The sequence below is a fragment of the Bombus terrestris genome, chromosome 4 (genome assembly GCF_910591885.1).
Source record: "Bombus terrestris chromosome 4, iyBomTerr1.2, whole genome shotgun sequence".
In the NCBI taxonomy this organism is placed as follows: Eukaryota; Metazoa; Arthropoda; class Insecta; order Hymenoptera; family Apidae; genus Bombus; species Bombus terrestris.
In genome coordinates this window covers 6,046,844-6,063,983 of record NC_063272.1, presented here as the reverse complement: position 1 = coordinate 6,063,983, position 17,140 = coordinate 6,046,844, and the positions used below count along the sequence as shown (strand labels likewise).

Sequence of the window (17,140 nt, the reverse complement as noted above, 5' to 3'; positions counted from 1 at the left end):
TGAAAGACCGTATGAATGTAAGGTATGTCAGAAAAGGTTCACGCAGCAGGGTTCACTGAATTCCCATATGAAGTCGCATAACGAAAGGAAGTGAACCAAAAAGAGGTGTGTGTTTGTATAAGATCACTGGCAGGTACTGTATTTTGAGAACAAGAGATACATGTACCAACCTCTTAGGTTTTTGGTACGTAGAATGGTAAAGAGCACGAGGCATTTGGTTAGAGGATATATTGCTGTAGAGAATTAGGTATGTTAGGTGCTATGAAGTCTTTGTGTGCTGATTGTCATTATGAATTTTAAAACTTAAGTTAAGAATTTTAAGAAATTCTTAAGATTAAGAAAAATATTTTAATTGTTTTTTATCTAATTTATTTTCGCATGTTTAGAACAGAATTATTTTTAGAAACTGTGACTAAAAAGAATGTTACTAAAAGTCTTTCTAGATATATTGTTATTAACATTATAGAAAAGTTCAATATGACAATCAACACGCTATTAGGTAAAATTTTTGTGATCGCTATTTTTTATTCAAGACCAACCTGTACTTTCCAAATCTTTTTTACAAAAAAAATCACAGTAAGATATTTCTAATTGTGGCAAAATATTTCCCCACTGAAAAAAAGTGTATGTGCAAATACTAAATACTCTAAATATAAATCTATTATGCTAATGTTAAAAGATAACGGTAAAACCGTTGATAAATTGTATCAAGCATTATTGCAATGAGGATCAATTAAGTTAGCAATTGATCAAATTGAACATATTTGAATTAGAAAAATAGAATATCAGAAGATCTTGTAGCAAGTAAGCTTCTGATAGCAATATTTGAGTATATATACATATATATGTAACAATAAAAAACTGTTGTTACCAACGAAAAGTAATAATACTGTAGAATCTCGCAATTTAAAATGTGCCATAATATTCAAAAATCTTTAATTTCAAAAATGAGATTATATAAACCTAATGCCAATCTACTTTGCATATATACGTCTTTCTTTCTTTTTCCAATAAAGAGATTATTCTTGGCCTAACGTAGTGATAAAATACAACAAATTGCAATAAATATGCAATTAGCAATATCAAAGAAAACGCGAATATAACAAAAGTGTAATTACTGAAAGTATAAATACCACATACAAGACCAGTTTGTATTTGAGAGTTATAAAACATTATATTTAAGATTTATAAAAAAAGGATCAGAGACATTAATTATATTGTAATTAGGAGATTGTATATTTTACTAACATAATTTTACGAATTATATCTTAACACTCGTGGATGTCTTATCTTTGTATTAAGTGTAAAACTTTTAATACATTCATATAACTTTCCATGTAAATACACATTCTCGAAGCCAACAACGCACATGTGCAAATAAGTGAATACTTATTTCTTTATTTCAATAAATTTATTTTTTTTATACTATACGTGAGATATATACTTTATGTTCATTTTTTATGTTTTTATTTTGTAAACGAGTATTTTAAGATGTATACGAGAAGTAAGTGCAAAGAGAAATAAGAATCATACACAGAAGATTAAAAACAATAGTCTGTTATTTTTTATTTCATATAATTTTTAAGAAAGAAATATGCAATAGTCACGAATTTTTCCTCGAAATGTATGAATATCATCTTTGTAAAAATCACGGATATGTAAATTTCTACTTTCGTTAATTTTACTAAAGGTGAAGTATATTTGTATTTATCACAAATATTTTTTTTACAAACTGTAAACTTTTTTCAAAAAGGGAGAATATCGAACGAAATATAAATGACTTTTATTCAATCATACAAGAAACAGTTTTAATTTACCATACAAAATTACATATTCTGTATATTCATATGAGCAACGGAATACAAGAATATTTTATCCTTGTAACAACTGTTACTAATCGAAGGACGAATTTCATTCCATTTCATAAATATATTCGAATACTTTCATTTTATAAATACGCTATAAACAGTATTACGGTCTTATATAAAACAAGTCCCCAAAACACACGAAATATAAAACATACAAGAGCCGAACGAAGAAGAAAGAAGAGAAGAAAACGTAAAAAGTAATTCGAAGCCTAACACCACAATATTCCTACTATACGTCCAGTGTATTCTGTCAGATGTAAATCAAGCTAAATGTTCATTAATAAAATACCAGTTCCTCTCATAAAATCGAAATTGTCGCTAGATCTAAACTAATAAAGTAAAAATCGCTATTGACGACACTCTTTTTTTTCATTTTCTTCGCAGGTCACTGTCGAACTCGAGGATCGAACCAACAACTCAACAACAAGTGATTACGGAAAGATCGATAATTTTATATTCAGTCATAAAAGAAGAGGACGACTATTCAACGAACCAATGTGAAAATACATTGCCAAAGATTCGTTGCGCAAAGATTGAAAGTCTGACCAGAAACGATTCAAACGGCGAAGAAGAATCCAAAGAAACAACGAAGGAAGAAACGGTCTCCAACGTTAAGCATCCTGATGCCTTGGCACAAACGTTCTATCAGTGTGATATGTGTAAAAAGCTTTTCAGGACAAAGAATCTTTACGAAGGCCATCGAGTGTCTCACAGCGACGCTCGACCTTATCAATGTGATATCTGCGAGAAATCCTTCAAGAGAACCAACACATTAGCCGTCCATAGAAGAATCCACACTCGAGAGAGGAATTTCGTGTGTGACGTGTGCGGGCACGCGTTTGTTCAAGCTTTCCAATTGACTACTCATCAGAGGCGCCATTTCGACAAGTATACAAGATACTGCGAAGTATGCAAAAAAGGATTCTTCACGAACGCCGAATTACACGGTCACATGAACGTGAAACACGGAGCTAAAGAACACGTTTGTGACTCTTGCAACAAGTCTTTCCCAAATAATCATACTTTGGTGAAGCATCTGAAGGTTCACGATCCGAATTTCAAGCCCGTGAAGCACCAGTGTGAATTCTGTGGCAAGACGTTTGTTTATAAGAATTCTTTGGTGTTCCACGTAAAGTCCCATATGGGTGAAAATAAATACGATTGTCATCTTTGCGGTAAATCAGTATCTTCTAAAGGATCTCTTCAGGATCATCTTCGACTTCATAGCGGGGAAAAATTGTTGATGTGTGATGTCTGCGGCAAAGCTTTTCGCAAGAGGAGCACCCTGGTTGTTCACAAAAGAACTCATACCGGAGAGAAACCGTATACTTGTGACACGTGTGGAAAATCGTTCACGCAGCACTCGACGTTGGTCATTCACAAACGATATCACACAGGACAGAGACCGTACCAGTGCGAGATTTGCAGCAAATCGTTCGTTTCCAGGTCATCGTTGAACGCTCACAACAAAGTTCACACGGTGAACGTTGCGGTGGATCAAATGGAGTGATCTTTAAAACTTTGAAAGTTTCTAAAAAATTAGTGACAATAAAAGATGACATTTTTACAAAAAGAGTCACAGGAAATGAACTTTTGGTTTAGAGGGATATTTTGCAGGTTTTCCGAGGAAAGGTTGAAATTTCAAATGCTACTTTCATACCTGATGATACATTTATCATACTTGAAATTTTTCATTGCATATTATCGATTCTAATTCTCAAATGCGATGAATTAAAGGCGTAATTGTATGAAAAGAAATGTTCATTGGTGCCAAAGTTATAAAGTTGGTGCCAAAGTTGCACAATAGCAATTATATTTTTGTACCTCTTTTTTTTCTTTTTTTTTTTTTCTTTTTTTTTGTTTTTAATCTGCCGAGAATATCTTTTTAATTTCACCATTCGGGTAATGTATTGAAACATATCACTTTCGTATATTATTTTTCCTACAGTATTATGTTAATCTACGTTATGATATTGTACATAACGAAGGAGAATAAGAGAGTCTGTGGGCAAAGTGCAAGCAACTCTCGGCCGATCTCTAAAAAATTTGTAAATCGATCGTATGGAACATGGTATTTTTTCAAGTTAATTAAGACATACCATTGCATGTACAATTTTGTTAAATAAAACAACTATTTGACATCATCCAAACAAGATCGCTTTTATTATTAGAAACGCAATTTCGAAATACCATCTTCGCAACTTATTGTTTCTTTTTCATGCTACATATCGCTAGATCCAGATCCATCTCTGCATCACACACAACTTACGTGTAACTAACTTTAATAATGCGATTGTCTACGACTTGCTAATCTATTCAGGGACTTCACATTGAAAGCAAACCGTAGAGCGTGCTGGATATCTCTTCCAGGTATACGATTTGAGAAAACGCGTTCCGGGCGCGGAAAGACTCCGACTATTCAACAAGGACATCTGATACTGATGTGTCCCTTCGAATTTTTATATTTCAGATACAACCAGTTACCCTTCTCCGAAGAGTATTACCCGATGGCGATGTTGACGAAGCTCGACCTGGTGAAGAAGGACGCGAATCCAGAGAGTTCGGCACCTGCTAAATGCGCGGACACGGCTGGTGGCAACAACGCGACCATTCTGCCGATAAACCAGGAGCAAAACTTCATCAAGCAAGAAGTGAATGACGAGGACGATGAAGAGGATCTGCCATTGGCTTATCATTGCAAACTGTGTGGCGTGTTTTTTGCCTCTCAGGCGCTGTTGGACAGTCACGAGATCGAGCACAAAGGTAAACGCAAGAACACTTGTGCCCAGTGTGGAAGAGTCTTTAGAACGTATGTAAATCTACGTAAACACATGAAGAAGCATACAGGTCGCAAGGGTGGGCGCAAAGCGAGCAATACTTCGACAGTAGCCAACCGTTCGACCACGCTAAAAGTAAAGAAAGAGAAACCAGAGTTGGAGTTCCTGTGTAAAACATGCAACAAGGTATTCCGACATAAGAGTAATTACCAGAAGCATCTAATGCGACACACGGTTGGCGATCTAACTTGCAAGCACTGCCCTAAGAAGTTCCGTCTGTTCCGTGATCTGACCAGACACGAGAAGACTCACTTCTACCCCAGCTACATGTGCAAAGAATGCGACTACGAGACTACCGTATTAGCAGCATTGAGCATTCACATGTTGCGACATACGGATAAGGCGGACCTTCCCTTTAAATGCAACGACTGTGACAAACGTTTCCGTAAAGCGATAGATCTACAGGAGCATTACAATATACATTCTGGCGACAAGCCTTTCGTTTGTCAGTTATGTAGTAGTGCCTTCTATTTGAGACGACAGCTCTCTGCTCACTGCAGACGTATGCATCCTGAAATGAAGGCTAATAAAGTAACCAGCACGGCCTGTGACATTTGCGGTCGTGTCTTGGCTACCAAAAGATCCTTGTTCCGTCACAAGGAGAGCCACAATCCTACAAAACTGTATTTGTGCGATTATTGTGGCAAAAGTCTTAGCAGCGCCGAGCATTTGAAGAAACACAGACGCATCCATACTGGCGAGAAACCATATGTCTGTGACATCTGTGGTAAAGGTTTCACCGATTCAGAGAATCTCAGAATGCACAGGAGGGTGCATACTGGTGAAAAACCGTATAAGTGTGACCAGTGTCCAAAAGCATTTTCACAGAGATCCACGTTGACTATACATAGGCGAGGTCATACTGGAGAACGACCGTACGTGTGCCAGATCTGCAACCGTGGCTTCTCATGCCAGGGGAACTTAACAGCTCACCAGAAATCGACCTGCGTTTAAATTCGAGTGCCTTCTTCGTCGAGGGTAGAACTTTGAAAGAAGTGCAGCCACTCTCGGTATCATCGTGTCGTCGTCATCGAGATTGGCCACTTTGTTGGTGCTGATATCATGAAAACTGCAACTCGTTGACGACCGTGCAGCTTGTCGTAGTCGATGATGAACCGAATGTGCATGGCCGTATGGACTAGCTTCGACCAACGAAGAATGAAAGAAACTGATCAAATTTTTGTTTCTTTTTGTTTTATCGATTTATCATATTCTTTTTTCAATCGACTACTTCACAATTGTGACTGAGATTATATTATTTGTTCGTTCAATTATTATGTTCGATGTTTATTGCAGTTTCTTTCGCTCATTTTGTTTGTCGTTTTAATAAACTGAATGATAGCGGATTCTTTATTGAGAGATAGTATTATTTTATCGAGCAAGTTTTATTTCGTTTGCGCGTTCCGATTCGCTGTGTAACGAGTCGAAGGAGTTCGTGGTTTACAGCAGACAATTCGAGGCAATTCAATTAAGAGAGTATACCGACTGCAAGTTCCATGTTAGTTATGAATATTGATACTCGTTATTATATGTTTAATAAAAGAACAATAATTCATTGAAAATGAAAAAAATCGTGCGTAACGACTTTCCGCTCCGATCGACCAACGTCTTATGTCTTTCTTCGCTTTTCGCGAGTCAACGATTGTTTCCCTTTATATCCTCTTTAAAGAAAGAGAATTAGAGACACGTTCTGTGTGTGTCGTTACTAAAGAAACGACCAGCGATCTGGAAGATGTTTCGACGAACGATGCGAACACGTATAACATGTTGAAAAATCACGTTGTTGATTGCAGAACTCTCGGGGTCGTACAGTGGGACGCGAAATCCAAAGACTGCGGCGACCAGGCCATGAAGATCTTCGAATCAAGATCACCCATATCGTCAGAACCATCGCCAGAGCAAGTGAATCCTTCGTCTGATAGAAAAGATCGTACCTCGAAGGAGTCAAATTACGTTACAAATTCTGACAACGATTCACTGACAAATTCGTCTACAAAAAGGAGGAAGAATAAAAGATTCGAAGATCAAGAACAATACATCTGCTCCACCTGCAAGTTACATTTTGACAGACAAGGAGACTACAAGCGTCACATGATCAAGCACAGCGATCTTCGTCCTTACAAATGCGAAATCTGCGACAAGGCGTTTAAACGTTCCTCAGAGGTGTCCAACCACACTCAGATCCACCGTGGTATCGAATACGCGTGCGAAGTATGCGGTTTCACCACGATAAATAAATTCTCATTAAGAATGCATCATCGTCGAGTTCACCAGCGTGATTTTCGTTATCGTTGCGATCAATGTGACAAGGGTTTCATGTCTAATTACGACCTGGAGGACCACAAGGCCAGTCATCTAGGCAGAAAGACCTTCATCTGCGAATTCTGTGGCAACGCCTACTCCCAAAAATCCTACTTGGTAGCACACAAACGGGTAATTCATAGAATTCAAAAAAGCGCGCCGAAGGAGTTCCAGTGCAATATCTGCAACAAGAGTTTCGCTACTGAGCAGAATCTTCGTAATCACGTTGGTCTACACTCGCAGATGTTCCTGTGCGCCCAGTGCGGCAAAAAATTTGCAACCAATCACGCTTTGAAGCTTCACAGTCGAAAACACACAGGGGAGAGACCTTACGAGTGTATAGTTTGCTCGAAATCTTTCGCCAGATCTGCTGCACTCAGAGTGCATAAATTAACACACACGGGCGAGAGGCCGTACGTGTGTGATCTGTGCGGGCAGAGCTTTACTCAAAGAAGTAGCATGATGGTTCATCGACGAAAACACCCCGGAAGTCATCCTCCGCCCCCTCCTTTACTTCTTAGCAGACTCGAGAGCGATGGACATAAGTTATAGCGTTTTCTGGGCATTGAAGATTGTTTGGTGGAAATTAGAATACACAGAAAGATGGAAAGTTCAGTGAATTTTTAAAAATTTGAATGATATCATGGAAGACATATGTGAAGACTTAAGATTTCGCTTTCAAGAGTTTAAACTCTTTGTTTACGTAACGCTTCGCAGTGCGCTTCTAAGTTTCTTCTTTCGTTCGCTATTCCAGCATAGTAAGTCTTACAGTATAACTACAGTCCTTTGTCATTGAAATAGGACCACATTTTATTAATTTCGCTGATATATACAATCTAAATTAATGAAGGTGTTATGATGAAAGACCTGATAATGATATTTGTGTAGCTTCTCTTTTGCTTCCATTATGATATAAATCCTTTTCAATTTGTTTCGTATGCACTAACGTGTCATCAACGTTTTACGTTATAAATTATGATTTATTAAATGTGTTTTACGAATTTATACAGAATTCCACAAGAAAGACTGATCTGTGTCAATATTTTTGCTCGTCTCTGTAATTATTAACAATTTGGACATACAGAGATGGTCATTTAACTGACATAGTTCATAAAAACGTGAAATTTCTGCAGGTGGTTCTAACTTGATGACCAGGAACTGTATTTCTCATTCGCTTGACAAGTGGTGAAATTATTTATAATAACGGTACTTTTTATAATTGGATAAAAGCTGCTTTACCTAATGTCGACGTTTTGCTGAAGGGAATTGTACACCGTTCGTTTTACAATATTCATTTTCTGTTAAGCCTCTAGCATTATTTTGTATCGTTAAGTCTCGAATTAGAAAATATATTGTGAAATATACGCAGGAGATAAACGAAGCTTTTACAGAACCGTATAAAAATGATAGTTCGAAAACCGATTGCAAGAACTGCTTTGTTAGCGATAAATATTCAAATTAGTTACTAATAAGACTTGAATATGTACATAAGATAATGTACTTAAACAAACGGTTTGTGTAAAGTACAGTGAATGATAGAAGGATTACAGAGGGAGCAGTGCAAATACACGGCGGTATAGATCGTTAAATATGAATCAAGCCTTACGAACTTCATGATGATTTTGAAAAAACAGAATGAAAGAGAGGGAGAGAGAGAGAAAGAGAGAAAGCGAGAGAATGGGAACGAGTTTAATAAACGTCGGTTGTTCTATAAGCTGTGAATTTTACTGATGTAAGTAGTGATACTGAGTGTAAATTCACGATCAATCCGAAAACCGAATTGTTTCAGTGCAATGTTCGACGACATTCATTGCTTGTACTGAATTCTTTGTTCCTTTAATTAAATCCTTTTCAGAAATCGCTCGATCGTTCTCACTATGTGGTACATACTCACACCGTTGTTTTTATCCATATCACGCTCCTCGTCATTTTCGTTTAACACATATAGAACCTTAAAAGCTCAGAACACAGAGATCATGCGAATAAATGTGACACCGAACTTGACGAAGACCAATCTGCAACTCTGATCCTCTCAATCCTCCTTGCTGTCTTTCTTATTTTTCCTTTGCCCCAAATTAGCACACTTTCTTGCGATTGACTAAACGAATGGATGTTTCAGGAGGTCTACGATCGCAGAAACGTCCCTGGGCCAGGGTAGAAATGATCGAGCGCAGTTCCAAGTTACTATTCCAGCTTCCAGTCCAACAATACAGAATTCCATGTCCTTGAAAAATGAAATATATCAAGACGAGAACAGTCAGAGAACAGTCAGAGACAATGAAGACGAAGTTAACGATAGTAGTTCCACTTTAGGAAGAGAAATAGTTGATGATTCGATCGTGGACTCGGTGAAAAGTGTTTTGGTGCCTGTTAGAGATCCAGTGACAAAGGAAATTAAGAATATGTTGATACCTGTTGAAGTGAAGGACGAGTCTGGATTAAACATAATCAAAAGTGTATTAATTCCTTTTCCAGCAGAGGATGGGTCGATGTCTTACGAAATTAAAAAGGTCATGGTACCTATCAAGTCGGAATTGAGTTTATCGCCAAAAAAGAAAACTGAGAAAAAGACTTTATTAACAAATAAAGCTAGAAGTAAGCAGGTGAATTTTAAGAAAAAAAGGGAGAAAAAAAACGAAGAGAAACAGGAGACGTCATTGGAAAAAAGGACGAGGAGCCCAGAAAGGGAAAAGAAGGATAGAAAAAAAGATAGAAAAGAGAAAGTATCAGAGTTAGAAGTGGACAGTATATCGACAAATGTATCCAAGGAGGAAGTGGATCAAATATTGGACACTTTAAAGAACATTTGTCCATTCTGTCAGAAGTGTTTCAGAGACGAGGACCAAATGCAAAAGCACGTCCTCAAGACACATAAGAAACCATATAATTGCAACAAGTGTCATAAAGGTTACTTTTCCAACTTGACTCTAGAAGAACATCAGAAAACACACGATGTGGTTTCGTTTTATCAGTGTTCCATCTGCCAGATGCAGTACAAAACCACGAAAGGATTAAAGAATCATCAGACCCGTGAACACAGTGACATGGACCCCAAATTTACGTGTTTTCACTGTGAGAAGCAATTCAAATTAAAATTAGACCTAAACCTTCACATCCACAGATCGCACATGAACGTAACTTACATTTGCAGATTCTGTGGCATGGCAGTGAAGAATATCGTGTATCACGAACTAAAACACGAAAACAAGAAAACCAGTTATCTGCATCATTGCAGTATCTGTTCTAAGAAATTCAAAGCGTGGAACAGCTTGGAGAATCATTTATTAATGAAGCACAAAGCTCCTAAGGAAGGATTAAACATGTTAAAGACGCTGTGTGAAAAGAAATTTCAATCCAGAAGTGATTTTTATCATCATGTGCTTAACCAATCGGAGACCAAGCAGCACAAGTGTGTCATTTGCGACAAAACATTTGCTTCTGAGTATAATCTTCGTAATCACGTCGCTCTACACTCGCACACTTACCTATGTTCCCTCTGTGGCAAGAATTTTACCACGAACTACTCGTTGAAGCTGCATCTTCGAAAGCACACTGGCGAACGGCCGTATCAGTGTAAAATATGTTTAAAGACATTTGCCAGATCAAACTCGCTTAAACTACATACTTTAACTCACACTGGTGAAAGACCATATGTGTGTGATTTATGTGGTCAAAGTTTCACTCAGAGAGGAAGCATGATGACGCATCGTCGTACGCATCCTGGAAATCATCCACCGCCTCCTCCTTTGATACTAGATAGACTCAAAAATAACGAACATTAATTTTTGTTAAGGTGTCAGATGTTACGCAGGTTAAAATATTGACACACAATTATGTACAATACTTGATGTAAAGTTGATGGTGGAATTTTGGGATGCAAATACTTTTTGATAAAAGGTGGAATTATGGAAGAATAGCCAAGATTAATTTCTTTTTTTTCCAGAATCTAGGGACGATGCTCGCATAAATTCTAATAAATTGGAGGTTTTCGTTGTAAGTCTTGGGAAATAAGTACTTTGTTTTCTGTTTATTGTTTGTTGTCTCTTTATTGAAAAGTATATTCGATCGCGATCTATCAACTTACAAGATAAGCTATCGCCTATGTTGGCAAAGAAAAATACAGTGAACAAAAATAGATCTAATTTATTCCAATTACCAATAACATTTTTTTTATATTTTTATGAATTTTATAGTTTTAATATAATGTTAATATATTCTTTTGTTTCTTGTTAAAAAATCTATGTGATACACGAAACGAGTCTCTAGATATTGACTAACGGGAAGCGGTATATCTCGCTTGAATTTAAGTGCAATAATTATACCTAGAATTTAAGCAAGCATTATTATATTCATATTTTATTTCATCCGATTGTATTACACTTCAAAGTTCATTATTTCTTTTATCACTTATCACTAGATAATCATGTTTGTAAAGTGTCATCTCTATTCTTCATTTTTTAATGAATCTTGTTCATTTAAAACTGATCGCAGTTTTACAATGAAGTAAAACAGTTATCTCTCAAGGTGTTTTCAATTCGATGATTTTCAGAAAAAAGTTTCTACTATGCGTGTTTCTTTGTTCGAAGACCTGAAATATTAATCTGCATTTTTGTATCCTAATGACCTGTTGATCCTTCTGTTGTCAAAAGGTGCGTAAGACGCACTTCAACGTGACTATCTTTTTTATCAGACGAAATGTCAGTTTGATGATTCTCAAATCTCATGTTTTACGTAAGACTTAATGATGTATATAGTTCATCGTTATGATGTATATAGTTCAGAGGATAAATACTGTAAAATAAAAGAGTATATAGGAAATGTAAAAAATCAGATCGTTAAAAAGTGTAATTCTTACGAAGAAAGGACGAAAAAAACAAATAGAAAATGACGCATTGTTAAGCATTCATTTGTAAGATCTACCGTGATTGTAAGAGTGGATGAAGAATGAGCTTTACCTATCCAATTTAGATGTTTTCGAGAAATTATGAAATTTTGTTGATTTAAAATACGACGAACTACAAGTTCACATTAATTTCATTATTAACATTCGAGGCGTTTATTGTTTGTACTGAATCATTTGTTCCTTTAATTAAATCCTTTTTAATAATTGTTAAACATTCGTTATATAATTCTTATTTGTCCATTTATCTTCCCAAACTAACATTTATAAGAATGTAGAATCTAAGAAGAATCTAATATAAATAAATAAGGTCGTCAACTGTTACAGACTTGAAACCGTATTTTGTAACCAGATCCACCCCATTTCTAAGTGCTTTTTGTTCTCGTTGTGCACCATTGATTCTTTCCTGTGACTAACTGAACGAATCGGTGTTTCAGGAATTCAAGGATGGCGGAAAAATCGAAGCCACCGAACCCAACGCAACAACTCGTTTTATTGTGTCGCAGAATCCCGGACCAAAAAAATATTAATCGAGTGCCTCTCGATCTAAAAGCTAATTAAATTTCCGAACGAAACGCGAAGAACGTAGAAGATATGTAAGAAGTTCTAAGAAAATGAATAAATCACGAACGTTGAAGAAAAGTGAAAGTAATGTAACTGATAGTACAACAATGGAACGAACGTGGATTTAATTTCGAACGAGAATATTATGAGTACTAGCGATTGTTCAAATTTAGTTAACAGTGATTCATCGTTGATAGAAACGAATAACAGTACGGCTGGAAAAATTCCAGATGAATTAAACATGATTAAAAATATCTTGGTACCAGTCTATGATAAAAGTGGTGTTATATCCAACATGAAAAAGGTCGTGCTGCCCTTCAAGCAAAAATCCAATTTATATGAAACGTCAAAGGAAGACAGTAAAATGTTAATAATTGATAATATAATGCAACAGATGGGAAATGTGCAAAAAGAGGACACTTCAACGATATCGATCGAAAACAAATGTAAAAAATGATATCCATCGAAATTGCTCCTGGAAAAGTACAAGGTAACTCACGAAGACTATCCGTATTTACAATGTCCTATGTGCCATTTAAAATACAAGCGTAAAATGGGACTAAAGTATCATCATATTCGTGTGCACAGCAACGTGGAGCCAAAGTTCACGTACGATCACTGCAGGAAACGTTTTAAATTGAAGATCGATTTGGTCGGTCACATTGAAAAAACTCATCTAAACGCTCGTCACGTCTGTAAAATTTATGGTAAGATTGTCAAGAACATTACGCACCATGAATGGCAGTATGACAAGGCTGCGAAAAGAAACGCTTTCAAGTATAGTTGCGATGTTTACCGTAAAAAATTCTCGACTCGTAACCACTTGGACAATCATCCGCTTATGCATAAGGATGGTTTCAAATGCACTTTATGTGACGAAGCTTTCTCTTCGCCGTATTCTCTTTCTAGTTACAAGATCACGAAACATAAACGTAACTCGATGTGCACCATTTGCGAGAGATCATTCCCTAGTACGACCAATTTTTATCAACACGTGATCACTCACGAAGGTGACCTTATAAATGCGATATTTGTGGGGAAGATTTCACGCAGAGATCTAGTGTCTTGAGACATCGAAAGACTCATCCTAGGCCCCTTCCTCCGTTTAGAGAAACAACGTCCATAGCAGATATTGCGAAGAATATATTGATGAGACTTTCTAACGCTTGAAATGTGAAATATCGTAATGTGACTACATTGTGGATTTTATCGTAGAGAAATAACTTAAGAAAAGAAGAAGACATCTGAGAGTATAGAAATGCTTGTGAAGAAATATACCCGAGAGACACTGTATAGAATCTTCTTCTATATGATAATTAATTGATAAATACAAACCACAAAAATTATCACATTTACGAGTTGATTTTATCGCTTCATTCTAACGATGTTTATAGTAAGTCTATAATAAGTGTTATTGAGACTGATTGTAATCGAAACGAATATTTCAACGTTGTATAGAGAACACGACAGAAAGATTTGTTGACAAGCATAAATTTTAGAAGAAATTATGATAGATGCGTGTATTTAAAGCATGCTATGTTTTAATGCCCTTTATTGTTAATTGCTGTGAGATATCACTTTATCTAAATAAAGTTAACCTAAAGCTACCTAAAGTATTCATAGAAAACTTATTATTTTTATAATAAAATCTACAGAAAATAATCTGTTCTAAATGATTGAAACACATTTATAAAAAAATATCATTTTTAATTAATATTTTTAATTACAAACAATCAGTATATAAACACGATTTGTTGAACTTAATAAATAACAAAATTTATTTATTATGTGTAGAAATTTAAGTGTTTCGAAAACTGATGTATTTTATGTGAAATGACTGACATTTAAATATCACAGTTTATACAATAAAGTGTATATTAAACGACGCAAAAGTAAGTTACATTTTAATATATTTCAGATGTTAATCATGAATATATATTATACTCTATATTATATATTTATAAATATAAATCGTTCTTGTCGAAGAAAGCATCTCATCAAGTAGTATTCATGTATGAAATAATTGTTTTACGAATATTCAAAACTTTGCTTTGTAGATTGAAATATTTTCACTTATTACATATACATATATAATTATTTTAATATAAATTACTATAAGTAAACCACATATAATTCTCATGCACTGACACACAGACTATCCTTGTTTCAGAGAAGAACCTGTCCCACGACAGCAAAGAAACCCAGAAAGAAATTCGTCTTACTGTTTAATAGCGGCCGATAAGCCGTCAGAAAACGGATCGACACAAACCACAACATCAAATCTCAAGCACACGGAATCGGAAAATCCAAAAGAATCACAGCAACGCAATTTATCTACCGACTCGGAATATGATTCTGAAAATTCACGAAATGCCAGAAGAAATTCAAGAAAATCAAAAATAAATGTGCAAACATCCTGGCGGAAGAGAGAAACCGAATCCATCGCTTCAAAGAAGGACGAAGTCGAAGTGGATCAAGTTTTGGATAAAATCAAAAACACGTGTCCCTTCTGTGAAAAGCATTTCGATAACGCAAAGAAAGTGGAGAATCACGTAACGTATGTACACAGGAAACCATATAAATGCGATATGTGCAAAAGGGCGTGTCACACAGCTCGAGCCTTAGAAGAACACAAGATGATCCATCGACCGGATTACTTCTTCGAATGCAATATTTGCCACGTGAAATATAAAAGCGAAGACAGCTTAAAGAGGCATAATATGCGTACTCACAGCGATTACGAGTCGAAATACGTGTGTGAACACTGCGGTCGCAGTTACAAGTTGAAGATTGATCTGACGCATCACATGAAGAGATCACACGCTTCAGAATTGCAGATTTGTCGATTCTGCGGCAAGGAAGTGAAAAACGTGAAAGGCCACGAATGGAGGCACCAGAAACGTACGAAGGAAGTGAAATACGAGCATACTTGCCACTTGTGTCGCAAAAAGTTTCTTCACAGGAGTAGATTGGATAATCATTTGAGGCTCCACGAGAAAGGCTTCAAATGCGAAGAGTGTGGGAAAGAGTATCGTGGAACTCGTGAATTAATGAGTCACAGAAGATTCAAACATGGCCAGGCGAAGATTTTGACCTGTATCCTGTGTCAGAAAGCGTTTCCTTCGAGCAGTAATTTTTATCAACACGTTTTGACGCATGCTGGAATTAGGCCTTATAAATGTGACGTTTGTGAAGAGGATTTCACGCAACGTTCTAGCCTATTGAGACACAGAAGACATCATCCTGGACCGCTTCCGCCATTACACTCGACTCATCCGCAAATTGCTGAATTAGCAAGGAGCTATCTGCAGAAACTGCAGAATAACCAGATCGATAAAAGTTGCGTTTTGGACGCGAGATTATGATCGATTTGAAATCACGTTCTTCGTGAGTGGAGAATTGTGATTTTGTATGTTTGATGTACTACAGGGAGAAGCGGTTTCTATATTTTGGGCAGTAATTAAAATTTTTAATGTTAATGATAGAGTTTATGCCAAGTGGTTGAGATGGTTGACCATTTGAGATTTTTTATTAAAATACTAAGTGGCAACTGTGAGAATGAAAATTCTGATTTTTTGTAATTTTATGGAGATCCTATGGCGTCTAGTAGGTAATTTTTAAAGAGGAAAATTGTTCAGTTATCTGATACCATGATATATTAGGTATCTTAATCTATATGTGATATTCTATAGACTAATATATATGATGATACTCTCTTTTGTAAAAATATTACAAATCAATTTTATTAGACGTATCTTTTCTTTAAAGAAAAGCTGCAAATTACAAGCTATACTGTCTTTTTACAACAGGTTTTTACAACAAACTACAACCGTCATATATATAAAGCAAATAATATTTTTTGAAACGACAGTTTATCTTAAGATGTTATTTTTATAAAAATGCTGAATTCCATTGTCAATAGCAATATATGTACATATGCATAACTGTAATAAGTAGTCGCATTTATCATTTCTACTGATTACTAAGATCTGAAGATAGATAAATCATTTTTGTATATTTGTATATATTTAGATTACTATCTTTAAAAACAAAATCGTAACTATTGTAAATTTTATAATGTCTGAAATATAACAATAACCTATCCTACATAAGCTCCAATTTTTTTATATTTTTGTATTATTGAATAGGAAATAAAAAATTATTCATAGCACCAGACATTAAATGAGGTAGCAAAATTAAAATTGTTTGTGACTTGACGCATTAAACAATTTTTATACTTACGTTTGACATTTTATCTTATTTTTAATATTTTACATTTGTAATAAAAAAATTTTAATCGTTTTCTACATAGTATCGTTGGAAGAGAAAGATCTGTTAAATTTGTCAAGATCAAGTTATATTGTCGTACTTATAAAATTATATTAAACTAATATATATATATATATATATATATATATATATATATATATATATATATATATATATATATATATAGAAAACAACTGTTGCATATTTCCTAAAAATACCCCAATTTTATAATACAATTGTACCATATGTATGTATGTTGTACATGATTATTGTTATCTCGTTCTTCCGTTATTTTCTACCGATTATTATATTAAAATAACTTAATACTCTTTCTTCTACAGAATAACTATACGTAAGTTGCGTAAAACACACAGTGACTATAATCGAAACACATACCAAAA

At 35.3% G+C, this 17,140-nt stretch overlaps 2 protein-coding genes across 5 annotated transcripts in view; both read left to right on the top strand.

Moving 5' to 3' along the window:
- Window positions 1–17,140, top strand: part of LOC100647332 (zinc finger protein ZFP2) — a 36,321-nt gene that overhangs the window by 15,874 nt on the left and 3,307 nt on the right. Inside the window, exon 5 of one of the 4 annotated variants that reach the window (XM_048404845.1) lies at window positions 9,126–12,121. The exons of 1 other annotated variant lie outside the window; for it this stretch is intronic. In XM_048404845.1, coding sequence (XP_048260802.1) covers window positions 9,126–10,788 — 1,663 coding nt within the window. In that variant the 3' untranslated portion in view covers window positions 10,789–12,121. Of the gene's footprint in view, window positions 1–2,252; window positions 4,019–4,338; window positions 6,493–9,125; window positions 12,122–17,140 lie in introns of those variants that run through there. 2 more of the 4 variants (XM_020862748.2, XM_020862754.2) reach the window with 2 other exon arrangements.
- LOC125384844 (zinc finger protein 69 homolog) lies at window positions 12,463–16,889 on the top strand. The gene is made up of 2 exons (XM_048404865.1): window positions 12,463–12,960; window positions 14,641–16,889. The coding sequence occupies exons 1-2, from the start codon at window positions 12,872–12,874 to the stop codon at window positions 15,833–15,835; spliced, it is 1,284 nt and encodes a 427-aa protein (XP_048260822.1). The 5' UTR covers window positions 12,463–12,871; the 3' UTR covers window positions 15,836–16,889.

What these genes read in the sequence shown, in the direction of transcription:
- LOC125384844 (XM_048404865.1), top strand. Translation starts at nt 12,872, where the DNA reads ATGTGCAAAAAGAGGACACTTCAACGATATCGATCGAAAACAAATGTA. An exon ending in TGCTCCTGGAAAAGTACAAG is followed by an intron (nt 12,961 to 14,640) that starts GTAACTCACGAA and finishes TCCTTGTTTCAG; the next exon opens with AGAAGAACCTGTCCCACGAC.